Here is a 22,011-nt window from a genome sequence, read left to right on the forward strand (position 1 = left end):
GAAACGGTCCTAATAACTTTTTAATAATAACGATTTAAAATTGCTTCTAAAAATATAATGTCGAGTTGAAGAATAATGTTAATAGCAGTTTAAAGTATGATACAATACTGGTAACATGTAACTCAAACAAGAATACCGAGCCTTCGCCCTTCACCGAGCAGTCATGGATTTGTTACAAGTCCATTGTGTTTGTAGATATATAATCCCAAAATTAAATTCAGGAAATTATTTTATTTTTCAGGGTACAGATTGCGGTTTTTATTGAATCTTGGTACTGAAAAGTGTGTGAAAAGTATTGAAAGGACGTAATATTATTCAATTTTATTAATGGCAATATTGTTATCTAAAACAAATTATAATCTAGCAACTTTGCGCATGCATGGCAACACAAAAACTTAACTGTCAACTGTCAAGATAGAAGATAATGATTAATGAATTGTCACTGTCAAGTTACAAAAAGACTTGATGGTGATTGCTATTGCATATTTTAGAATAATTTTCAATATAGCATTGCGAGCTTTACAAACTCTTGTAATTCAATTAAATTATAGCATTACAGGTTGTAATTTATCGAAATAACATCAGCAAACTGCATATGAAAAGACGGAATCTTTTACCATAACAGTCGTACACCCTATGCGCATTACATGTTTCCTTTTCAGAATTTTCATAATAAGAATTTAAAAATATAAGGACCATTCTTACAAAATGCAAAGCAGTAACGACTCTCTATCTGGTAAGTACTGTCTATTAAATATATACGATTTGAATGAATCGATAATAAACATTGTTTCGTATTAGTATTAGGCCCTACGATGAGTGGATCCCCTGCTGTCTTATTAACACCAGGAAGGACGAGAAACATAGCTCAAGACATGGAAGCGCTCAGGTTATCGCGCCAAGACAATCCTTATTTACAGGTGCGTAATATTTCTGTTTATATAATGCACACGTAATGCTTGTTATGAATAAATTACATGTTACGTTGCAGCAGGTAATGGCGAGTAGAGAGAGTTTAATTGAAAGCCACAGGGAGGAATGTGTTTCGGATGATACGATTTTAATGTCGCAGGTAAGAACACCTCATTTGTATAAAAGTACATTAATTATGAAGGTATTTTCACAATCTCTTACGACATGGGAACCTTCAAAAAGAAAGCGTATAAATTCCTGAAAGGCCAACAAATCGTTCGTAAAGTGTCCAACAATGTGAACACTCATGGGCGACGACGAGCTTCCAGAAGGTGACTTGCTTGCTCTTTTGTTGGTGATAACTGATAACATTTAAAAAAAAATCTCAAATATAAATGTGTTTTAGATTATTTTTAGCAGCCTATTAGAAGTGGCTTTATGTCCAATTGTCTTGTTTAAATTATAGTTTTAAAGGAATATTAATTTGGAAACTACAGTGGAAATAACTTTACTCATAAACAAACAGCCTGTTTAGAGGACTTTATGTCTATGAGTCAACTAGTTGCTAGACTAAATGAAAAACTTCTATCTGTATTTTATCTTAAATATTCCAGGAATTTGGTAGCGCAGCCCTAGATTTTGTTGAAGATGATCCTCTTACACTTAAAGAGGTCCATGAGCATATGATACGATCACCACCACCAACTAGCTGTTGGCCACATGGTATGTTATTTATGTAAAATTCACCTTGTGATTTTCTTAACAATATTTCTGCAATTAACATAAATCTGCTAAATCAACATTATGCATGTTTCTTATAAAATTCTGAAATTTAAATTTTTATAGGGAACCTTTACATATTTAAGTTGGATGAATCATCATCATATATGACAAGTAAATTATTAATTCAGAAACATGCTTATTATAAAAAATCTCAGTTTTAAACTGTTCAGATGTTAGTCTCAACAAATACATTGTATCTTAAACCTACTTTTAGTTATTTACAGATTGCTTTGAATAATGATTAAAGAAATCGGTATATTTTTCTATAACTTAAATTTGAAATAAAAGACCTAACTCTGAACATTATTGCCCATTAATTTCTTTAGTTACTAGCATTTTACATCAGAACCATTTTAACTTATTTCCTACTAACTTAAACAAGCTTAACTTAACTAATAATTAACATATTTGCCTGCCGCTTGGATAGATACAATATCGTACCGCGCATCGAGCGCGTTCGACTTTGGAGCGGAGAGTCCGGTCTCATATAGTGCTTATTCCGTCAATTCACAGGAGAAGGTTACTAATGTTGTATTTATGTGTTTGTAGCGGGATATGGTTATTATTGCTTATTTGTTTATTTAAAAATTAATGTGGAGAACTTAGAATCATAATTGAAATATATGTGGTGAATAGATGTTAGAAAATAAATAAAAACATTACACTTTGTTACACACACTTATTTATCGTATAAATGTTAGTATGTATTGCAATTAATATGTCCAGACTTGGTTTGTTTTGTGATAAAAATATACATAATATACAAATTATTTATTTAAATGTATCAACATGCTTTTGAAACCAAAACTATAATATGCACATTGCATATAGTGCCAAAGATTATTATTATTGCTCTTGTTAAAAATTTACTTTACTGAACATATGTGTTATCTTAAATTCTTAAAATAATCTAATCAACAAAGTAGGTATATCTTTTTAACACGCATTTCGAATTTAGATCATCTTTAAGTAAAAAACTAACATCTTTATTGTGTAAATAATTTGTATTCATTATTAAAGTAATTGTATATTGTTCATGTTATGTATTTTAATATTAAAACTCAATTTGCACATTCTCAAACATAGCAACATTTTAAGTTAATTGCAAAGGCAATTCACAACATCATTCTTTATAAATAATTGGTTAATCACGTAAACTTTTACTTTGTTTGTACTTGGAATGTTTGTTTTACTACTTTTTGCATGAATAATCTGCATGTAATTGTTATTCAGCTTGAAAATAGTGTCATTGAACTTACTGATATGCATTTATGCATAGATTTATAATATTTTCGTTGCTTACATTGTAGTCAGGTTTCAGACACGCTTTTTAGTTTAAATATTTATTACTAAAATATAAATAAAAAAACTTTTTCGTTTGTCGAAAACGTAAACTGCGATTCTTTGGTCAACATAAATGCAGTCCAACTAAGAATAGCAAAATCTTGATATTTCCTCTGTGACTGACTCTGTATGTCTCGAAAAATAAAATTTGCTTTAGAAATTCCTATTGGATAGATTTTAGTTACTTTAATTTTCGTGACACACATTTAACCACTAACGTTACTGCTTATATCGTTACAATATGGCGCCGAATCGATCCTATTCTTAATTGGATTGTCGTGAATATGTATTATTACTTATTGTTTTGTCGTGTCGTGAATAGCTATCATATTCGAAATTATATGTACGTAGGTATATTTATATTTCATCATAAAAATTATCACGTTGGCAGGAGCTATTAGGTAGTAGATCACCACGTCGCGGCACACGGTGCGACGACACGCGGCCACAGAGCGGCAACAGTCGCGCGCGCTCCTCCCGCTCTGTGTCGCCGAGAGCACACGACTTGGCACTGTGTGGACGACCTCTTTCTTTACCCGGTGAGTTTTAGGAATGCTGTATATTATTGTCCGTATTCCGTATTTCTTTTCGGTTTAGAAATGTGTTTTATGTCGAATGTATATATTTATTGTGAAAATATCTTTGTGGTATTTGTTGATGATCACTTTAAGAGCGACCACTTATGCGCATTTGCGTAAAAAAATAAAGCAACGAATTCATCAGAACTAGAATAACGTTATCCTCTTTTTTTTAACAAACATTTTAACCAATCGCTCTCAAGCTCAGTTGCAGCTATAACCATAAGCTCTCTTAAGTGGTTTCAAATAATTGTTAAATATCTGTCAACAATGTAATAACCTTTATTTGCAGAAAAATAAAATAATGTTCATTTGCTATTTCAGGCGAGAGTCACCTCCGCGCGGCGTTAAATAAGAAGCAGAGCAACCAACAAACAGACAAATTCTCTATACTCCAACATCCCAGGCCGTTACGAAGACCGCACGCAAGCCGGCGCGGCGAAGATAGTGTACAACTAGTACAGGATTGCGATAAGTAAGACGGATTAAAAAGAAAAAAAAAAAGAAATGTCAAATGTTTGGATATCGATAAAAGTCGCGCGGTGTGTACGCGGCTTTATTTAAAAATCGGAAATGTCATAAATGTCAAATATGTAATGACAGATGCAAAAAGAATTCGTTTTGAATTTTTTGCGCGGGACAATGGCGGTTGTTTAGGAAAAGTTGTTTACTAAATATTATCGGTAGGAATGTGAGATTTTTGAGAAATGGTAACATCTTTTTGAGGATAACTATTGATTAATATTATGGAATGATTTATCTCATCATTTGTTTTCAAGTAGCGTCTCATTGCACATGCATATTTTCATTGCATTAAAGCATAGCAAAAATATTAGCAAAATTAAATAAAAAAAGTGATAAGATTGGGAAAATTCTTAGACGCATAATTATTCTTAAGTATTAATTTTTATAAGTTCCTCTTTTATTCGTATTACTTTAGCTTTTATAGAATAATTCTTGCTGGACAAGAAAATTGCAAATTAGCTTCTTAGGTTTTAAGATTTGGTCTAAGCTCTAAGGTTAAAACTTAATGATGTGTACAATAGTAGGTTACCAAAACAATTATACAATGTTTATTTTCTGTTTAAATCTCTCACTTCAGTTATCCTTAATGCCGTATATTTATTTTGCCCTGAATATACTGTTAATTTATTTATACTTACTATTTTATTCCTCCGAATATTTTTTTGCGCTAAAAATTATAGAAAACAGTTTCCTGAAATTAGGCATATGTCATATTATATACAAACTGCATAGGAAATAATATAAAACGGAAACGACTATGATTTTTAATCCGTGTTCTATACGACAGTATTACTTTAAAAAAAAACATATTTTAAACGTTGATATTGGAATTTTATGAAATTATTTTGTTGTTTCTGGTCTAGAAAACTTTTTATTATCTAATGTGACCAAATACCATTAGTAATAATAAATCTACATTTTTAAAGGAAGGAAAGAAAGAAAACACCAATCGAATTAACATGTTTATTTAAATTAAAAAATCTAGGCTACGAATATACATAATTGAAATATTGTCCAGTAGGCATAAAATTGTTGACAAACCATTAATGTTACCATATTAAGTAGTTAAAATTCCTGCATACTTCCTAAAATGCTCATAACGCTAATTAATAAATAAAAATTGTTTTAGAGTTAGTCAAATTGTAGACTAAAGTATTGTGTAATATAAGGTAAGGATATGAAAATTTATCTTCCAGGCTGACTGACTGTTTACTGTATTTTCAAATTTACTCGGACTAGGAAAATAGTCTGGTTGCTTGTCCATAATGAAAATCGGTTAGTAAAAATATGATACGAATAATGCCCTACGGGTTTGTCCGCTATCGTCTATAATCTACGGTTAGTTGTAATAAGAATATTAATTTATTCTGGGCAGATAAATGTGTGTATTAATTTTTTTCGCAGGCTTATATCGATCGTTGATTGTTAGATTTAATAAAGTCTAATTTTCAATTTATAGTTCCAAGGATATATAGCAATATTAATCCTCTTTTTATTTAGCACTTGAATATTTTTTATTTTACTATAAAAGCTGGTCTTTGGTAGTTCTAGTTTCCACTATTCCATTTATTAAAAATCAAAAGTCAACACCATTATATTCAAAACAGTTTCTATTGCAAAAATATAAATACCGAATGTTTTAGTTTAGTTGCCGAAAACTGAACACTCTTTATTAATATTCTCTCTTTATTAATATATTTTATTCTGAATAATGGATATTCAACTGTTGAAAAAAGTAGTCAGTCAGTCTCTAGAAGTCTAGAACTAATAAGATAAAACCACGTGGCTTAGAAACGCACATGATTAGGAATAATTAGGATGGGTGATGTAAAAAATAATTAAATCAATATATTCGAATACTAGGAACCTTAATACATTTTTTTAAAATTGAAAACGCGATTTAAGTATACAATAAAATAGTTATTTTTACAAGAACGCTGAGTTATTTTGCAAAACAGGTTCACTGTCCACAGACCAAATATGGTCTGTAGAGTATATAGCACTACTAGTCCACAGACCATATGTGGTCTGGTCGTCCATACGATTTCCAGGCTGTTTTTAACAGTGAACGTGGAGAGATCGTCATTTATTTCACGTGGACTTGACAGAACATAACCTATATAACGTAACTGATGTACCGTTTTATCATAAATAATTGCTGGACGGACATAAAAACATAACTGGACGTGTGGAACAATTCTCACTCTATAAGCTGGACAGTGAAACTCGATTCAACTTCAAGAAATTATTATAACAAAGTTAAAAAAAAATGGTCTATCATCATCCAAAACCAATAAATTTGTATGCGTTTTAGTTACAACAAATATTTTTATAACAATCACGTAAAAAGTATATTGACAATGTTTAAAGTTTGATAACTTACTAACATGTATAAATTAATAACTTTACCCCTATAAATTATGTTATAAATTAAAATGATAAATTGTACTTACTTAAAATCCTCTTTGAGAATATATTTTTATTGAAGTTATAATTATTGTTACCTCCCTGTTTATTTATATTTGTACATTGGTGTTTATCTATAAGAATTTTAATTTTGATGTTGTGTCCTAATATTTTTTAAGTGGCGTTAAAAACCCATATTTGTTGTTGTGATGTAATGTTACCTTAATCGAATTTGATACTTACATAATTAATATTTTTCTGTCATTTTTTAGTATTGCAATTTGTATATCATGAAACAGGTTTAATATAATGGACATTTGTGTAAAAATGTGTTTATAATTAAACATTAAAGATAAAAATACTCAACAATGTAGTGTTTTAGAAATAAATAAATAGTATTAAGACACGGTTATCTAGTACATAATGATCACAGATTAAAAATACACACGTAGTTTGTAAATATTGCCAGTGGTAAGATTATTGGTGCCATCATTATAATAGATTTTAAATTTCGCTTTTTAATTATTATTTTACCATTTTTGTTATTGTTAATTTTTATTGTTGCAATATTATTTGTAGTGCGTATTAAATAATTGTTCGGGTCAATCGCTGGTCGATTTCCATTATTAAGTATTAATAATTAAAAAAAGTTAAAATATAACGCCTTGTTTTATTTAATCCCCTTGAACTGTAGACAAGACCTTCCGTTTCCATGGATCTCGTGTGAGTGGTGCAACTATGCAGTGTAGATGAAAAATAGATGAAAAATTATGGGGAATCAGTAGCATTAATATGGCAATCAATTTATTTTAAAACTGCTCACAAGGTCTAGTCCTTAGAGTAGGTATTTGAAGGGAGAAATTAAAATAAAATAACCACTGATAATCAAAATTTATTTATTTCATGAAAACATACAGTTCTACATCTTTCATTTTTAACGTTGCGTTGTCTCACGGTACGCTACAGTGCAGCTTACAGCGCAAAATTTCTGACTTTTTCCTCTACGTTTCGTCGCATCGCGCCTTGATGAGAATTGATCAACGTTAATACAAAACACGAAGACCCACTTTGTCACCGCTCTATGAAGACTCAAATACGACTCAGGATATCATATTCCGATGAAAAAATATGTTATAGTGAGATATGACTGTGCTATGAGTACATGCGAGAACATTTTAAGCTTGGTTGCACTATATTTTAGTTATAGTTAATGTCAAATTTAACAATTACTTATAGCAGTAACGGTGACTTTAACAGTCACAGCGAAATGGGTTGCACGAGAATTTTTTTTTAGCATAGGTAGTTGAAGTTCTCAAAGTCTAAAGTCAAAATATGACATCAGCTTATTTGTATTGGATGCTTCTGACAGTTGAACGTCACAAGAGCTACTGTGAAACACGAGCGGATAGCGTTTAAAATTATGATGCTATTAAATTGTCAATAATAATATTTTCCCTGTTACTATAACATGTTTTGTTTTTGCTATAGTAGCATGGTGTTACCCAGCCTTATAGCACAATTATTATTAAAATTCTAGCTAGGTATCTCTTTCTCTTGCGTGTTATTTCTGATCTTTTATTTTGCGTATGAGTGTAATAAGTCAATGTGTACAGTACTGAAGGCAGATTTAAAACGCATAAAGTCACAGGGAATCGAACCCAGAACTTCTAGATTGGAATATCTTATTAATTGTTCATTCTATATTATGTTCTATATATTGAGCGTAATTCATCATTCAGTATTTACCCATTAATAGACTATTGATTTAATAAAATAAATAACTGAGAACTGTTGGATATTTTTTGTAAGTATATCTATATTTTTAAAATTCAATAGTTGTTACACTTGTTCTTTCTTTTCACAATTTCTTGTTCTTTCGATTCGTTGAGGATGATATTTTTAGGTTTTAAGCGTTATTACCATCTTTTCGGTCGTTTGCTCATGGGCGAAGTTTATAGCTTACCCGGATTATAAGGAAATATGAAATAATACCAAGAAAGTTTTAATTATAATTTTATTAAATTAATTCTATAACTTTTTTACATATTGTAAAATTGTGTGCCACTTTTCGTCAATTATATTGAATAATGCTGCCAAGTCCGTTAGCAGTAGTCACAATAGTACCTAATGTTTGCCTCTACGATCAGACAACGATTGGCTGCGAGCGCCGACACTGCTCAAAATGGAGCTTCGCAACTCGCAACGCTCGGCCCGATGTTACCGCCTTCATTCGTTTGACCACAGAGCAACACAGAATGAAGCCTTCAATAAATATCTCTAACACCGAAGCGTCAGCGACAATTCATGCACTCGCTAAGATTTCGGCTTTGGAACGTCATAACGGTGTTGCTATATGCGTCGGATACAAAAACAATCCCGTCAAACACTAAGTCTGGCGACACCGGGCGAGTGCTGTGAGCGAGTCGGCGCCGCGCCGCGCCGTCGCGTTCCTCGCCGCTCCACCATCAACTTGGTCCAAGAATATATTTATGAAATAATTTGTATAAAAATTTTGGCTCCAAATATTTACACACTGATATTTTTACACACCGGACTAAATTTTACAATTTACAGCGACTAAGTTGGGTATACAGTCGAGGAGCGGCGAGAGACGTCGGACGAGAATTTATTGCAATTTTTTTTTTCTAATAACACATTTCTTATCTAACGAGCGGCGCGCGCGTACAGTGCGTCGCGCCTCGCTAATACCCTATCGTTACAGTGATACACCCGGGTACCCCGGGCACGGGTACCCTGGGTACGGGTACCCCGGGCACGGGTACTCCGGGCACGGGTACACCCGCACACGCACTACTAGAAGAGAGGACAGTTGGAAGATATCGCAAAACAAATTCACTGTAGCAATAGGATACAGACACAATTTAGTTAAGGAAGAGACAACACCGAAGGCAGATCTGACTGGACGTAGGCTACAACTGTCGCCCGCGCACACGCGCTCGTGCTGCGATACTTCTCCCTGTTTCGTGTTTACAATTAACATTTACAATTAACACTCAAGTAGGGGCTTATACAGAATTTGTACTCTTATAGCGTCCCGTCGCCGTTGACCCGTAACGCTCGATTGCAAATAAATTGAGCGATGAGAGGGATCGTCGCGATTGATCGATGGGGCGTGAAGCGAAACACTGGTACCGGATAAACAATCGAAAAATGATAACGTAAAATAAATAATTTTGTGATATATTAAATTAATTTAGGAATATAATATATATATTTTTACAATTGAGACAGGATTCGACAGACAGTGTCGCGCGACTCGTGTCGTTGATACGGCGCTACAGTTCCGTTACTGGCCTCGTATGTATTGCGGTTCAACACAAGAGTCTGCGCTGGCGTGATCGTAGCGTGTGAAAGCTGACACATCGGGCTGGACCGCGCTACGGGGATAGCGCCAAAATTGACACAGTTCTGCTAAAGACTAGATCTTAAGTGTAATTGCGTAATGAGGTAAAGACACACGAAATGAAAAGATTTAATATGTTACAAGGTAATAAGAACATTTAAAGTTGATTCAACTTTAATGAATATTTTTTTACAGTCAAAACTGTGGAACAAAACGTCAATGTCAATTTTGGCGGGAATGTAGCGCGGCTGTCAGTGACTCATTAGTCACTGACAGTCACTTTTAGTCAGTGCTGAGTTGTGCAATGGCGCCCGACAAACAACGCGGCTCGGCCGCTACTGATATAACCTTAAGAGATCAGGCTGTCATTTCTAAAACAAATATAATTACAAATGATTACAACTATGCTTATCATAACATCCATACCTAAAACAATTTACAATATGAATGAACCGATGTTTGGGAAGGTGACGATGAGGTTGATTCGGGCCGTGTTACCGTGACGAAAAATTATATACAATGAAACCATTCGTACATAGTAAAAAGAATTAACAATTTATTAATTATAAGATATAATAGTAATAACAAAAATATATTGTGTACTCTAAATTTCAGCTAGTATTTGATTGTATCAACAAGATGTATTGTCGAGCTTTCATAAAATATTTCCTTTTTTGGTACAAGTGTCGATATAAATCGAAATCCGCGCTAGTAATAATGTCATTTGTCTATACACATGCTGTATAAATAATAATTTAGTAAGTCTGAATTTTGTAAATATAAATTTAGATAAAATAAATACTTAGAGCTTATTTTCCACGTAACATTTCACAAAAACAATGACACATTACCAGTACAGCTTCGTGACAATGAAGTGAGATCATTAATAAATCAATATTAATACTTAAAAATAGGATGTTAGTTTGTTTTTGCTTCAAAACGTGTCCATTTATTGTTTGTGCTATAACAGATGTGCAAAGAATACTCAACAGACATTTGAGATTAGCACAGATAAAAAATTTCCGACACGTTCAATGTTGCGACTTGTTTGTCATTATAATCGCAAGTCGTGATGCTTTATTACCGTTCTGTTTAATACAAAAAAAAAGATATTGTTAGACCTTAATTATTTTTTTTTGGTGGGTCGTCATCAATGTGATCCCCATACGTTACAATTTTGTGGCAGGTCCACTGCCGCACGTTTACAGATCTAATTCTATTTGATTAATTTATACAAGAAAAATAATTATATACAAAAAATATAATATTGATATTTATCTATACAACATTCGCCACTGGAACGAGTGGCGACATCTTATTTACTTAGTAAAATCAGTAACAATAAGTACCGAAAGATTTTACTTCTTACAGTGACTTTAAAATGAGACAAAGCGTATAACAAAAAGAAATACACTCGATACGGTGATGACGGGCGAGCTCACAGTACCTTGTGATGACGTCGTGAACAAGTAAGCGGATGACGGTAAAACAATTTAAACGAACATTCAATCCAAACGTGTACAAGAGAGATATTATAACGAAAAAATAAAAACTTTTTGGCAATTTTGTACTCGGTAATGGTTAGCGGTGTCGTGTGTTGTGTCGCGCGATGTCGCGTGGAGTCGCGTGTCGGCGCGCGGCGTCGCGTGGTGTCGCGTGTCGTGTGTCACGTCACACGTGCTACGTGCCACGTGTCACGCGTCACGGCGCGGTCTGTCACTCCGGTGAGTCACTCTGTCACGGGACGGGATCCCCACTCAGTCACGAACAACAGTCGTCCCAGTACATGAATCAACAAAATGTCCTACGTTTGTTTTGTTGTTGCGGAGTCGCGCGCGACAACGGGCCGCCGCCTCGCGCTGCACATACCACCTGCAAACGGACACTGTATTTAATCCTTCTCAGGCAATCGTAGTAAGGAAATATTATATAGGGAATAGTAGTTTGAGTCTACTTCATTATAATATTTATTTTTATTATACCAAGATGTGATATCAAATAGTTCCACTAAAAGTATTTTATACATCTGTTAATTTAAAATTAAATTGACCATCAAAATACAAACGGACCACACCGCGAAGCACATCTCCTGCATTTTGCAACACCCTATAAAGAATTACAGTTTATGCAGCATGCACACTCGCACCCAATTATCTCGCAGTATACTTGTAGCACCGGCTTGGGGCAGCGCCACACACTCACCTAGACTCTCGTGTGGCGCGCTTGGCGGTGCTTGGCCGGCTTGGGGCAGCGCCACACACTCACCTAGACTCTCGTGTGGCGCGCTTGGCGGTGCTTGGCCGGCTTGGGGCAGCGCCACACACTCACCTAGACTCTCGTGTGGCGCGCTTGGCGGTGCTTGGCCGGCTTGGGGCAGCGCCACACACTCACCTAGACTCTCGTGTGGCGCGCTTGGCGGTGCTTGGCCGGCTTGGGGCAGCGCCACACACTCACCTAGACTCTCGTGTGGCGCGCTTGGCGGTGCTTGGCCGGCTTGGGGCAGCGCCACACACTCACCTAGACTCTCGTGTGGCGCGCTTGGCGGTGCTTGGCCGGCTTGGGGCAGCGCCACACACTCACCTAGACTCTCGTGTGGTGCGCTTGGCGGTGCTTGGCCGGCTTGGGGCAGCACCACACACTCACCTAGACTCTCGTGTGGCGCGCTTGGCGGTGCTTGGCCGGCTTGGGGCAGCGCCACACACTCACCTAGACTCTCGTGTGGCGCGCTTGGCGGTGCTTGGCCGGCTTGGGGCAGCGCCACACACTCACCTAGACTCTCGTGTGGCGCGCTTGGCGGTGCTTGGCCGGCTTGGGGCAGCGCCACACACTCACCTAGACTCTCGTGTGGCGCGCTTGGCGGTGCTTGGCCGGCTTGGGGCAGCGCCACACACTCACCTAGACTCTCGTGTGGCGCGCTTGGCGGTGCTTGGCCGGCTTGGGGCAGCGCCACACACTCACCTAGACTCTCGTGTGGCGCGCTTGGCGGTGCTTGGCCGGCTTGGGGCAGCGCCACACACTCACCTAGACTCTCGTGTGGCGCGCTTGGCGGTGCTTGGCCGGCTTGGGGCAGCGCCACACACTCACCTAGACTCTCGTGTGGCGCGCTTGGCGGTGCTTGGCCGGCTTGGGGCAGCGCCACACACTCACCTAGACTCTCGTGTGGCGCGCTTGGCGGTGCTTGGCCGGCTTGGGGCAGCGCCACACACTCACCTAGACTCTCGTGTGGCGCGCTTGGCGGTGCTTGGCCGGCTTGGGGCAGCGCCACACACTCACCTAGACTCTCGTGTGGCGCGCTTGGCGGTGCTTGGCCGGCTTGGGGCAGCGCCACACACTCACCTAGACTCTCGTGTGGCGCGCTTGGCGGTGCTTGGCCGGCTTGGGGCAGCGCCGCGCCGAGCCCCGCGCGCGCCGCACGCTCACGCCCACGCCCACGCCGCTGTCACCGCTGTGTCCAGACACTAGCGACTCGCTGTCGCTTTGGTTCGAAGTGTAGCCGATCACGTCCACCTCATCTGGAAAACGAACGTCAATACGTAAATAAAAACACAAAAAACCTAGATTACGAATTGAGAAGTTCTTGGGGCAACTTATACCAACCATCCCAAAATTATAACGGAATAAAAACATTTATTTGCAGGCATATGCTAATAATTATTTTTTACAACGCGCATTACAAAACACAATATGTTATTGATAGTTATCAGCAATGGAAACTTGTTATAAACCTATAATCCGTAATCGTTTATTAAATCGGCGACCGTTTAATTACAAATCAGTTATAATCCAATCGATTGCGGTTCAATCTAGATTACTTCGATAAAACTGTTATCGCGTGCGATGGGATCGATATGCTTTATGGAATATTTTCCATATTTTATACTAAGTACTCGAAAAGGGATTTATGAGAATTTCACAACACATATTTTGAAAATAAATTTTAATAGGTTCGGGGGCTTAAAAGTAATATTGGAAAAATCGTTTTTATTTTACATTCTTTGAAAGTATAATTTTTAGATTGTGTCCAAAATACCTTTATTTCTTTGAGAAGTAAATACCGTTAGGCGTTATCTTCTTCGTAATATAATATAATACATAACAAAAGCTACATAAATCGGGTCAGTTCCTAATGATGAAAAACAGAGCCCTTAGAATAATTTAAGAGGGACCACAAATCTAGCGACTCCGGTTTAGAGGTAAATCTTTATTAAATCGAGCCTCAACGTAATCCCTATCCATATACCTACAAGGTGGAAAATTTTGCCGGACCCTGGAGGAAAATTACTTTAAATACAGGAGATAGGAAATTTACTGGAAGGTGGAAACATAACACAACAACATCATACATACATAGAAAACATAACATGAACATTTTAAAATATTCTAAAAGTTATACAGTTTCGAAAATAGCAGCAAACACGTTCTGAAACATTTTGAATTTATATTATCTGCGCTTCTACAAGTACGCTTTTAATAAATGCAATTATTTCCGGACGTCCGTTACATAAGCCATAACTTGAGAACAGATTAAGTTTAGCAAGTGCTCGAAAGGTCGGGCAAGATGCGACCTACTTACATCCCTTTTAATTATCTTTGTATTTGCGTAGTTCTATCATCTATGTATATGGGGTAGTTAAATGGTTAAATCAGCCATTTTAATAATAGTCTAGTATCTTGATTATCTTGACCTTTGACCATTATTAAGATATCATTGAAGGTATTAATTAAATGGCACGATTTACCAAGAGCCTAGGTTTTTAGTGAAATGTCAAATTTTACCAGTTAATTGCGACATATGTGTACATTAATTACTGTTTCTTTTAGAAGCACTTGTGGTTAAGTCACAATCATATAATTATGCAACTCTACACTATGACATTATTACTTAAGATTACTATAACAATAAAACTACAAGCCTTGTAACAGCCTAAGAAAGAAGATCCAATCTTCCCATACCATAATCCCACATCAGAAAGGAGATACGGAAAAACGGATTAAAAAGACGCAACCGAACAGCGTCTGGCTCATAAGCACAAGTGCTTCAAATATAATTTCCTAGGATTTCTTCAATTTCTTCGCGTTTCAACGCTTAGGGCTCAATCAGACGGCGCGGCTTTTTGTCGATAACGTATAGGATCAGACGCGTATGATTCCAAGACGATAATATCTAGAATTTTCATATTAAATCGATTTAGGATTATTTATAGTGTGAATAGAGACGTTAGAGCTTTATTTTTGGTTTTATCGATAAGTTCTTGTGAGATGTGTATATTAGCATTATAAGGAAAATGTATATAATATAAGTATGGCTTGCGATATTATCTATCTAATATCTAATATATATTATTTTGTATGGATGTATGGATGTTTGTTACTCTTTTACGTAAAAACTACTGAACCGATTACAATGAAATTTAGCACACATATAGAGGTTAACTTGGATTAACACATAGGATAGTTTTTATCCCGGAAATCCCACGGAAACGGGAACTATGCGGGTTTTCCTTTGCAAACGCGGGCGAAGCCGCGGGCGGAAATCTGGTATACTAAGATTTTCGTAAGATAATGTTTATGCAAAGATGCAGTTTACATGTATAACTTCTTTTAAAATTGTAAATTCATAAAATATTTTGTACAAATTTATCGATTGAAACTAAATCTATCGCATTTTTATATTTTAAATACTTCATGTTCTCACTTCAAAAATTCCGCCATCACATCTTAAAACCTTCATCCACCGACCACCACTCATAAGCGATTGTATCAAAAACGCTCCATCCGTTCAAGCCCTTATCGCACAGATAAGCCACACAGACGCTCCGACACGTCGTGATCGTATCTATTATTGGTTCTTTGAACGTCAACAACTAGTCACGTATGAATAGAGAATTATCTAAAATCTTCAAAGATCTATGTTGTTGGAATATATTATTTTTTTATAAGTGGGAAAGAAATTTTGATCTAGACCACTTTTAAAATGGTATAAAATATTAGTAAATATATTTAGCCTTAAATAATACATCAATGTATAGGAACAATAAATGATTAAAACAGTAATATGCTTACATTGGTAAAACTACTACTAGAAGTTATAAGTTTAAACAACACAACGCTTAACATATTATAACTCCGCTCCCGGAATCACAGACACAATAGAAAATCTATTGTGTCGTGGTCCGATCGGGCCGCTCGGGGCTCAATGGGTTAAGCTAATTTCCTGGGACCCATCCTTCCAGGTCCTATACATGTTCATAAATTAAACAATGTCTTTATTATATTAACTACTTTACTACCTAAACTACTTACAGATAAAAAAAAACTACAAAAAGTTGCGCGGACAACATTCGATATTAGCACAGAACTATAGAAAAAACCTCACCTAGCTAGCATATAGCTATATATCTCACTAAAAGAATATAAAACGGTAACAAAATGATATGAGAATATCACATTTTTATTAAAGAGTTCCAGCAACTTCGATTGACCCTTGACTGCGGACCCTTTGGAACGTATCACGAAGAAAAAACTTCGTCTTGTTCGAGACTAAGTTTAATATTCGAGTTGAGAATTATGCGTTCTTTCCCACGCCCGGAGAATCTGTTTAGAGAGCATTTTAAATAATTTTTTATTTTTAACCGACTTCAAAAAAAAGGAGGAGGTTATCAATTCGGCCGGTATATTTTTTTTTTTTTTTTTTATGTATGTACACCGATTACTCCAAGGTTTCTGAACCGATTTACGTGATTCTTTTTTTGTTCGATGCGGGATAGTGTCGAATTGGTCCCATAAAAATTTTATTCGGATAGGCCCAGTAGTTTTTATTTTATGAGCATTTTTGTCTGTAGGTATTTGTAAATTTTGCAAGTGCAAGTTTGAAGTCGGTTGTTTTTAACGCAGTTATCACTTGTCTATTCTAACAAATTATTAAGTAATCTATCTTTTTGAATAGATGGATTGTTCATATAGCGATTCGTTAGAGAAAAATCGACAAATATATAAAAGTTCTATATTAATAAAAATTTAAAACATGTAAATAAACTAGCTTACCGCCCGCGGCTTCGCCCGCTTTGTCTAAAACCTAATAAATTATATACTAAAACCTTCCTTTTGAATCGTTGTATCTATTAAAAAAACCGCATCAAAATCCGTTGCGTAGTTTTAAAGATTTTAGCATACAAAGGGACATAGGGACAGAAAAGGCGACTATGTTTTATACTATGTACCTAGTGATAACATCTTATCGTACGTTAATTATATATTAACTTGTTTCTTTAATATTTACGGCTCTATGTAATTCAATTATCATGTTATATACCTAATTAAATTTATATATCAACACATGTATCGAATATCGATAACAAGCATGTACACTTAATTGTTAATCTCAACATTCAAGGATTCCAAACAAAACTGGTTGCCATGGCACCAACCTTAAGAATATGGTTGCCATGGTAACGCCCAATTGGTCCCATATTCGTAACTACCCTCAAAATTAACAAAACACTAAAATCCAATTGACATTCGCGAATTGCTATTAACGCACAAAGGAAGTTGGAACTTTGAAGTTGTATTGTGTAGTGTGAATTATAATTAATTAAATTAGCAGGTGCCAAATAGTGAAAATAAATTTTCAGTAAGCACATTTGCTGCTTTTGTTAACGTTTAGTTAACAGGTTAAAAATAAAAATATGCTTCTGTTAGGGTAGTTGCATACTTTCCTGATATGTCTTTTCTTTCACATAAATTTAAAGTTCGTTAAAAAGCGCCAAAAAGGTTTTAAAGCTAGCTTTAACTGTCAATATCAGTTTACACACGATCAAGTTATACATAACATCTATTTATCTACATAAAACATATATAAATAATTGGAACAAATTGAATAACGCAATCATATCTAATGCCCGAATCGGCAGAGGAAATGAAAATTGTCATCCAAGAGCGGATATTGAAATTGTAAAGTTGGCTGTACTTTTTGCTGTCAAAAGATGACTTCTATTCAAAGTGCAGGAAATAAGGAATGAACTTCAAAGCCCGGCCTTTTCAATTTCTGGCGTTTCATTTTATATTTGCGAGCCTCTGAATGGTGGATTTAATTCGTTAATGGGACAATTCTTGATATAATTTACGGGCGGAGTAATGGAATTATAGTGCCGCGTCTAGTTAGAGAGGTGCCTGCGCTCTCTGTTTGATCGTTGTACCGAATTTGAAATTACCTTTTACATTATAAGTAATTTAATGTTATGATTTCTTTATAGAAACTGATTCTAAAAAATGGTAAATAAAAAAGTGGCTCGCATCGAGCGAAATTTCAAAAAAAGTGTGTAGTCACACGAAGACTATTTTAGTTGTCTACAAAAACTCATATTGTATTCATAAAAACGTTTGTACAGTAAATCACAATAACAATAGACGTGCTTTTTCCAGATTATACTAAACCTTACTTACCACGTGCCTACCTTATTTGTTTATTTATCTATATAGTCTTATAGATCTCAACAAAATGGAATCAAACACCCTACCATCAAACTACCAAACATGGCGTCTACTAAATGCGCCTGATCGTATATTAGAGCTGTATACATATTCATTATGTATTCCCTCAGGATAAGATTAGCCCGGTTCCATTTGACAAAGTTCCCGGGCGTTCGTGTCGAATATTCGAGAAGGGCGCGGCCACACGATCGGGCTTGTGCAATTTGCATGACGGCGCTATAACTTGGGACTGTCAATAGCTGTTTAAGCTAGTTTCTTATAAGAGAAAAGTATCGTCAAAGTATTCGTATCGTTTTCAAGAGTATGGGATTTTGAAAAGCGCCCCTGCCGTGCGTGAAAGGAACTAATATTGTATATTATGTAATAATGACGTCACGTTTAGTAGTCTTAACTCCTATATAATTTTAGTGTTTAGTAAATAAGGCATTAAACTATTCGATAATTCCAAAAAGATATTTAAATAATTTCTAACCAAAAATATGCTTTTATTGCATCCTTTTGCCCAGGTCTATTGGGATGCTGATCATAACATAGATCATCTAATGTCTATCCATTATCCATTCAGCCATAGACTACTTCAGACGGAGTTCACAATTGTGTTCAGATTATGGTAATGCACTCGGCTTTTACTCCATGGGGTTTAGACATATCTGTTTCAATGTACTAGGAATATATTTGTGCATGAACCTTAACCCTTTCGGGAATACGAGCGAGATGTTATCTATATCAATCAATTTATTCGTCAAGATATCATGTTCTAGAGGTAAGAATCCATACTACGTATATAATATATAATCCATACTAATATTATAAATGCGAAAGTAACTCTGTCTGTCTGTCTGTTACTCAATCACGCATAAACTACTGAACCAATTTTCATGAAATTTGGTATGGAGATATTTTGATACCCGAGAAAGGACATAGGCTACTTTTTATCCCGGGAAAATGACGCAATCCCGGAAATCCCACGGGAACGGGAACTATGCGGGTTTTTCTTTGACTGCGCGGGCGGAAACCTAGTATTGTATGTATATTTGACGAAGAAGACTTCGTTCGTATAACAATTTTTCCATTAGGAACTTATGTACCTTGTGTACATAGTACTAATTTGACAACTCAAGTACATGTGTCATGCAAATAGGACAAAAAAGTGATCGTGTAGACGCAGCATTATCAAAGGCCAGATTACTTGTATACAGTAATGTGATTTATCTTAATCCCTGTATAATCACTTTGTGAGATACTAGAGCCATAATAATGGCTATTAAGTTTCCTTTCATTCATAAATAAATGCCTGCTCAGTTATGCTCTTTGTAACATTTTGTAATTATGTATTTGAGTACTAACTTTCCACCTGCTTTGTGTGCGATATTTCTTACAAGTATAATATAATCATTGTGTTATTTTGTTATTTAATCAGGTAATGAAATATAATTTTGGAGAAGATCCTTTATTTTACATAAATGACAGAAAATCTCTCTTAAATTATAAAATATTCGATATCGAAAACGAGGCAAAAACGACAACAAACGAAAGATTTTTTTTTCAAATTTCATATTATTTTATGAACAACTTTTATTATGTATATTAAACATATCCGTTAGACATTTAAATTTTATAACATTTTAATGTTTATTTTACTAAAATATTAAAAATTATGAAACATGATAACATGTTTATTCAACACTAAACATGGTTATCGTCTTTAATACAGCAAATAAACTGTTGGAATGACAGTAAAATGCAGTCGTTTTTGCATCATTACACTTTTATCAGTTGTCATCAACTTTTAAGCGATTCTTGGGCAAAGTTGGGACTCAATCGCGTGTAGGGCTGCCAATTCACTGTTAAAGGAATATATATAAAGGAGTTGAGTGGAGTATGGAATTTGTTTTGCTTTATTTTCAGACCATGTGTATTGCAAGAGTTCAAGGGAAAGGAATAATATTCAGATACTTGTCTTTTTTTAAAGTTAAAGTTAAACGTCTTATATCAGTTTTATAGCGAACGTATATACCGTAGTGTTTACTACTTATGTCTTAAATTGTAGATCAAACAACGACAAAAAATCCTTACTATTATATCAATAATAAGTAAACCCGATTCTAAACAACTCTATCGGTTTTTTAAACTACATCCTTACCCAGTAATATAGGCTTTAATTTCCTAACAACCCGGCCGAGCCTAGCAGTAATAAACAAAACAAAAATTTGCCAGCCCTACAAGATCGAACCTCCAGTCCATTTAGCATGTATTGCAGGAAATTGGCGCCAGGGAGCGCGTCTGACGTTCCCGTAATAATTAGCAGTAGTTTTGAGTTGCGGGACGCATACCAATACCCGGATATTGAACGTGCAAATACGTTCCCGGGAACACTTGTCCTTGGTATTGATATGTGTTTGTGTGTTTGAGTTGGTTGTGTTTATTGGCTTGTTTTGTGAGGAATAAGTTGTTGTTTTACGTTAATGTGTGACAGTTGTTCTGTACACATGAATTTCATGGCAATGTTTATGTTTGTGAGAGTATTGAAATTTAAAATAAAAGATGTACAATAAATTATGACAATGTGTAGGTACATTGCGAATGGTATATCTACCTACAAATAACTAGCAATCAATTTTTTAAATGACAGGTCTCTTCAAACACACCACTAATGATTCTGAATGCATTTCTCTAATATAGTTAATATTTTTTACGTATTACCTTCCTATATGATTTATTTAATAGCGAAGCAAGCTTTGAAAAAATGTTTACATACGTAATACAAATAAATAATACAATATAACCAAGTTGCGTGGACGAGATATCTTATATCGTGATTATTAATTCCCCAACCAGACATTAGGGGTCCCATAAATTATACACACAACATTAACATTAACGTCTCAACATATCAGTAAATACTCTCGTAAGGATCTTATTATTTCACGTGAATTTCTTTATTATTGTATTAATATTTATTCGTAAGGAAATGTGTTAATTTATTATTAAGGAGTACATACATAGCTACTTGTTAGTTCTGATACAATATTGAAAACTAAAGTCAAATACTTTCATAGTTAAAACACTGCTTATTAAAAAATCTATTTCTAAAATATTTATTTTTGAGCAATTTGCCTATGGTGGAATATAGAATCAAAAAGTTACGTCACTCTAAATTCAATATAGCGTCCTCTACACAAATATCTTGAGAAGCAATTTTAAATACATATTACTTTCTATTATATTTATCTACCCCATTACGAATTATTTCAAAAGCTTACAAAATCATCGAAGTGTAGTTACATAAAGTACCTACTGAACATACATCGTTCGGAAATCCGCGAGCGAGTACCGACACTATTATATTATTTCCGTTAACGATAATAGTTATAGGTAACTTTATAATTATATTATATAACAGAAACTGAGTGGTGGCTCATTAATTGTATTTATTTTTTATAATCGCTGTAACATTCGTTCATTATCAATGATGAATGAATGAATGAATAAAAAATTCTTTATTGTACACCATATAGGATACATTTTATAAATTTAACAATAAATTAATCAATATACAGAAGGCCTTATTGCTGGCAGTGATCTCTACCAGGCAACCCAGAAAAGACG

General features: G+C 35.1%; 1 protein-coding gene across 2 annotated transcripts; it reads left to right on the forward strand.

Moving 5' to 3' along the window:
• The first annotated feature begins 473 nt into the window (after positions 1–473).
• On the forward strand, positions 474–4,125 carry LOC123696897. Of its 2 annotated transcripts, none has more exons than XM_045643281.1 (7): positions 474–736; positions 802–920; positions 992–1,072; positions 1,527–1,635; positions 2,123–2,214; positions 3,431–3,578; positions 3,942–4,125. In XM_045643281.1, exons 1-7 carry the CDS (start codon positions 709–711, stop codon positions 4,094–4,096), a joined length of 732 nt encoding a protein of 243 aa, XP_045499237.1. In that variant the 5' UTR covers positions 474–708; the 3' UTR covers positions 4,097–4,125. The 2 variants fall into 2 exon arrangements, with proteins under 2 accessions (XP_045499237.1, XP_045499238.1); XM_045643282.1 differs by having other exon boundaries at positions 995–1,072.
• Positions 4,126–22,011: the final 17,886 nt, after the last annotated feature.

Source organism: Colias croceus, chromosome 13, assembly GCF_905220415.1.
Source record: "Colias croceus chromosome 13, ilColCroc2.1".
Taxonomy (NCBI): domain Eukaryota; kingdom Metazoa; phylum Arthropoda; class Insecta; order Lepidoptera; family Pieridae; genus Colias; species Colias croceus.

Coding starts and splice junctions, on each gene's coding strand:
- LOC123696897 (XM_045643281.1), top strand. CDS start 709: ATGCAAAGCAGTAACGACTCTCTATCTG. Junction 921..991: donor AAGACAATCCTTATTTACAG/GTGCGTAATATT, acceptor GTTACGTTGCAG/CAGGTAATGGCGAGTAGAGA. Junction 1,636..2,122: donor AACTAGCTGTTGGCCACATG/GTATGTTATTTA, acceptor CCGCTTGGATAG/ATACAATATCGTACCGCGCA.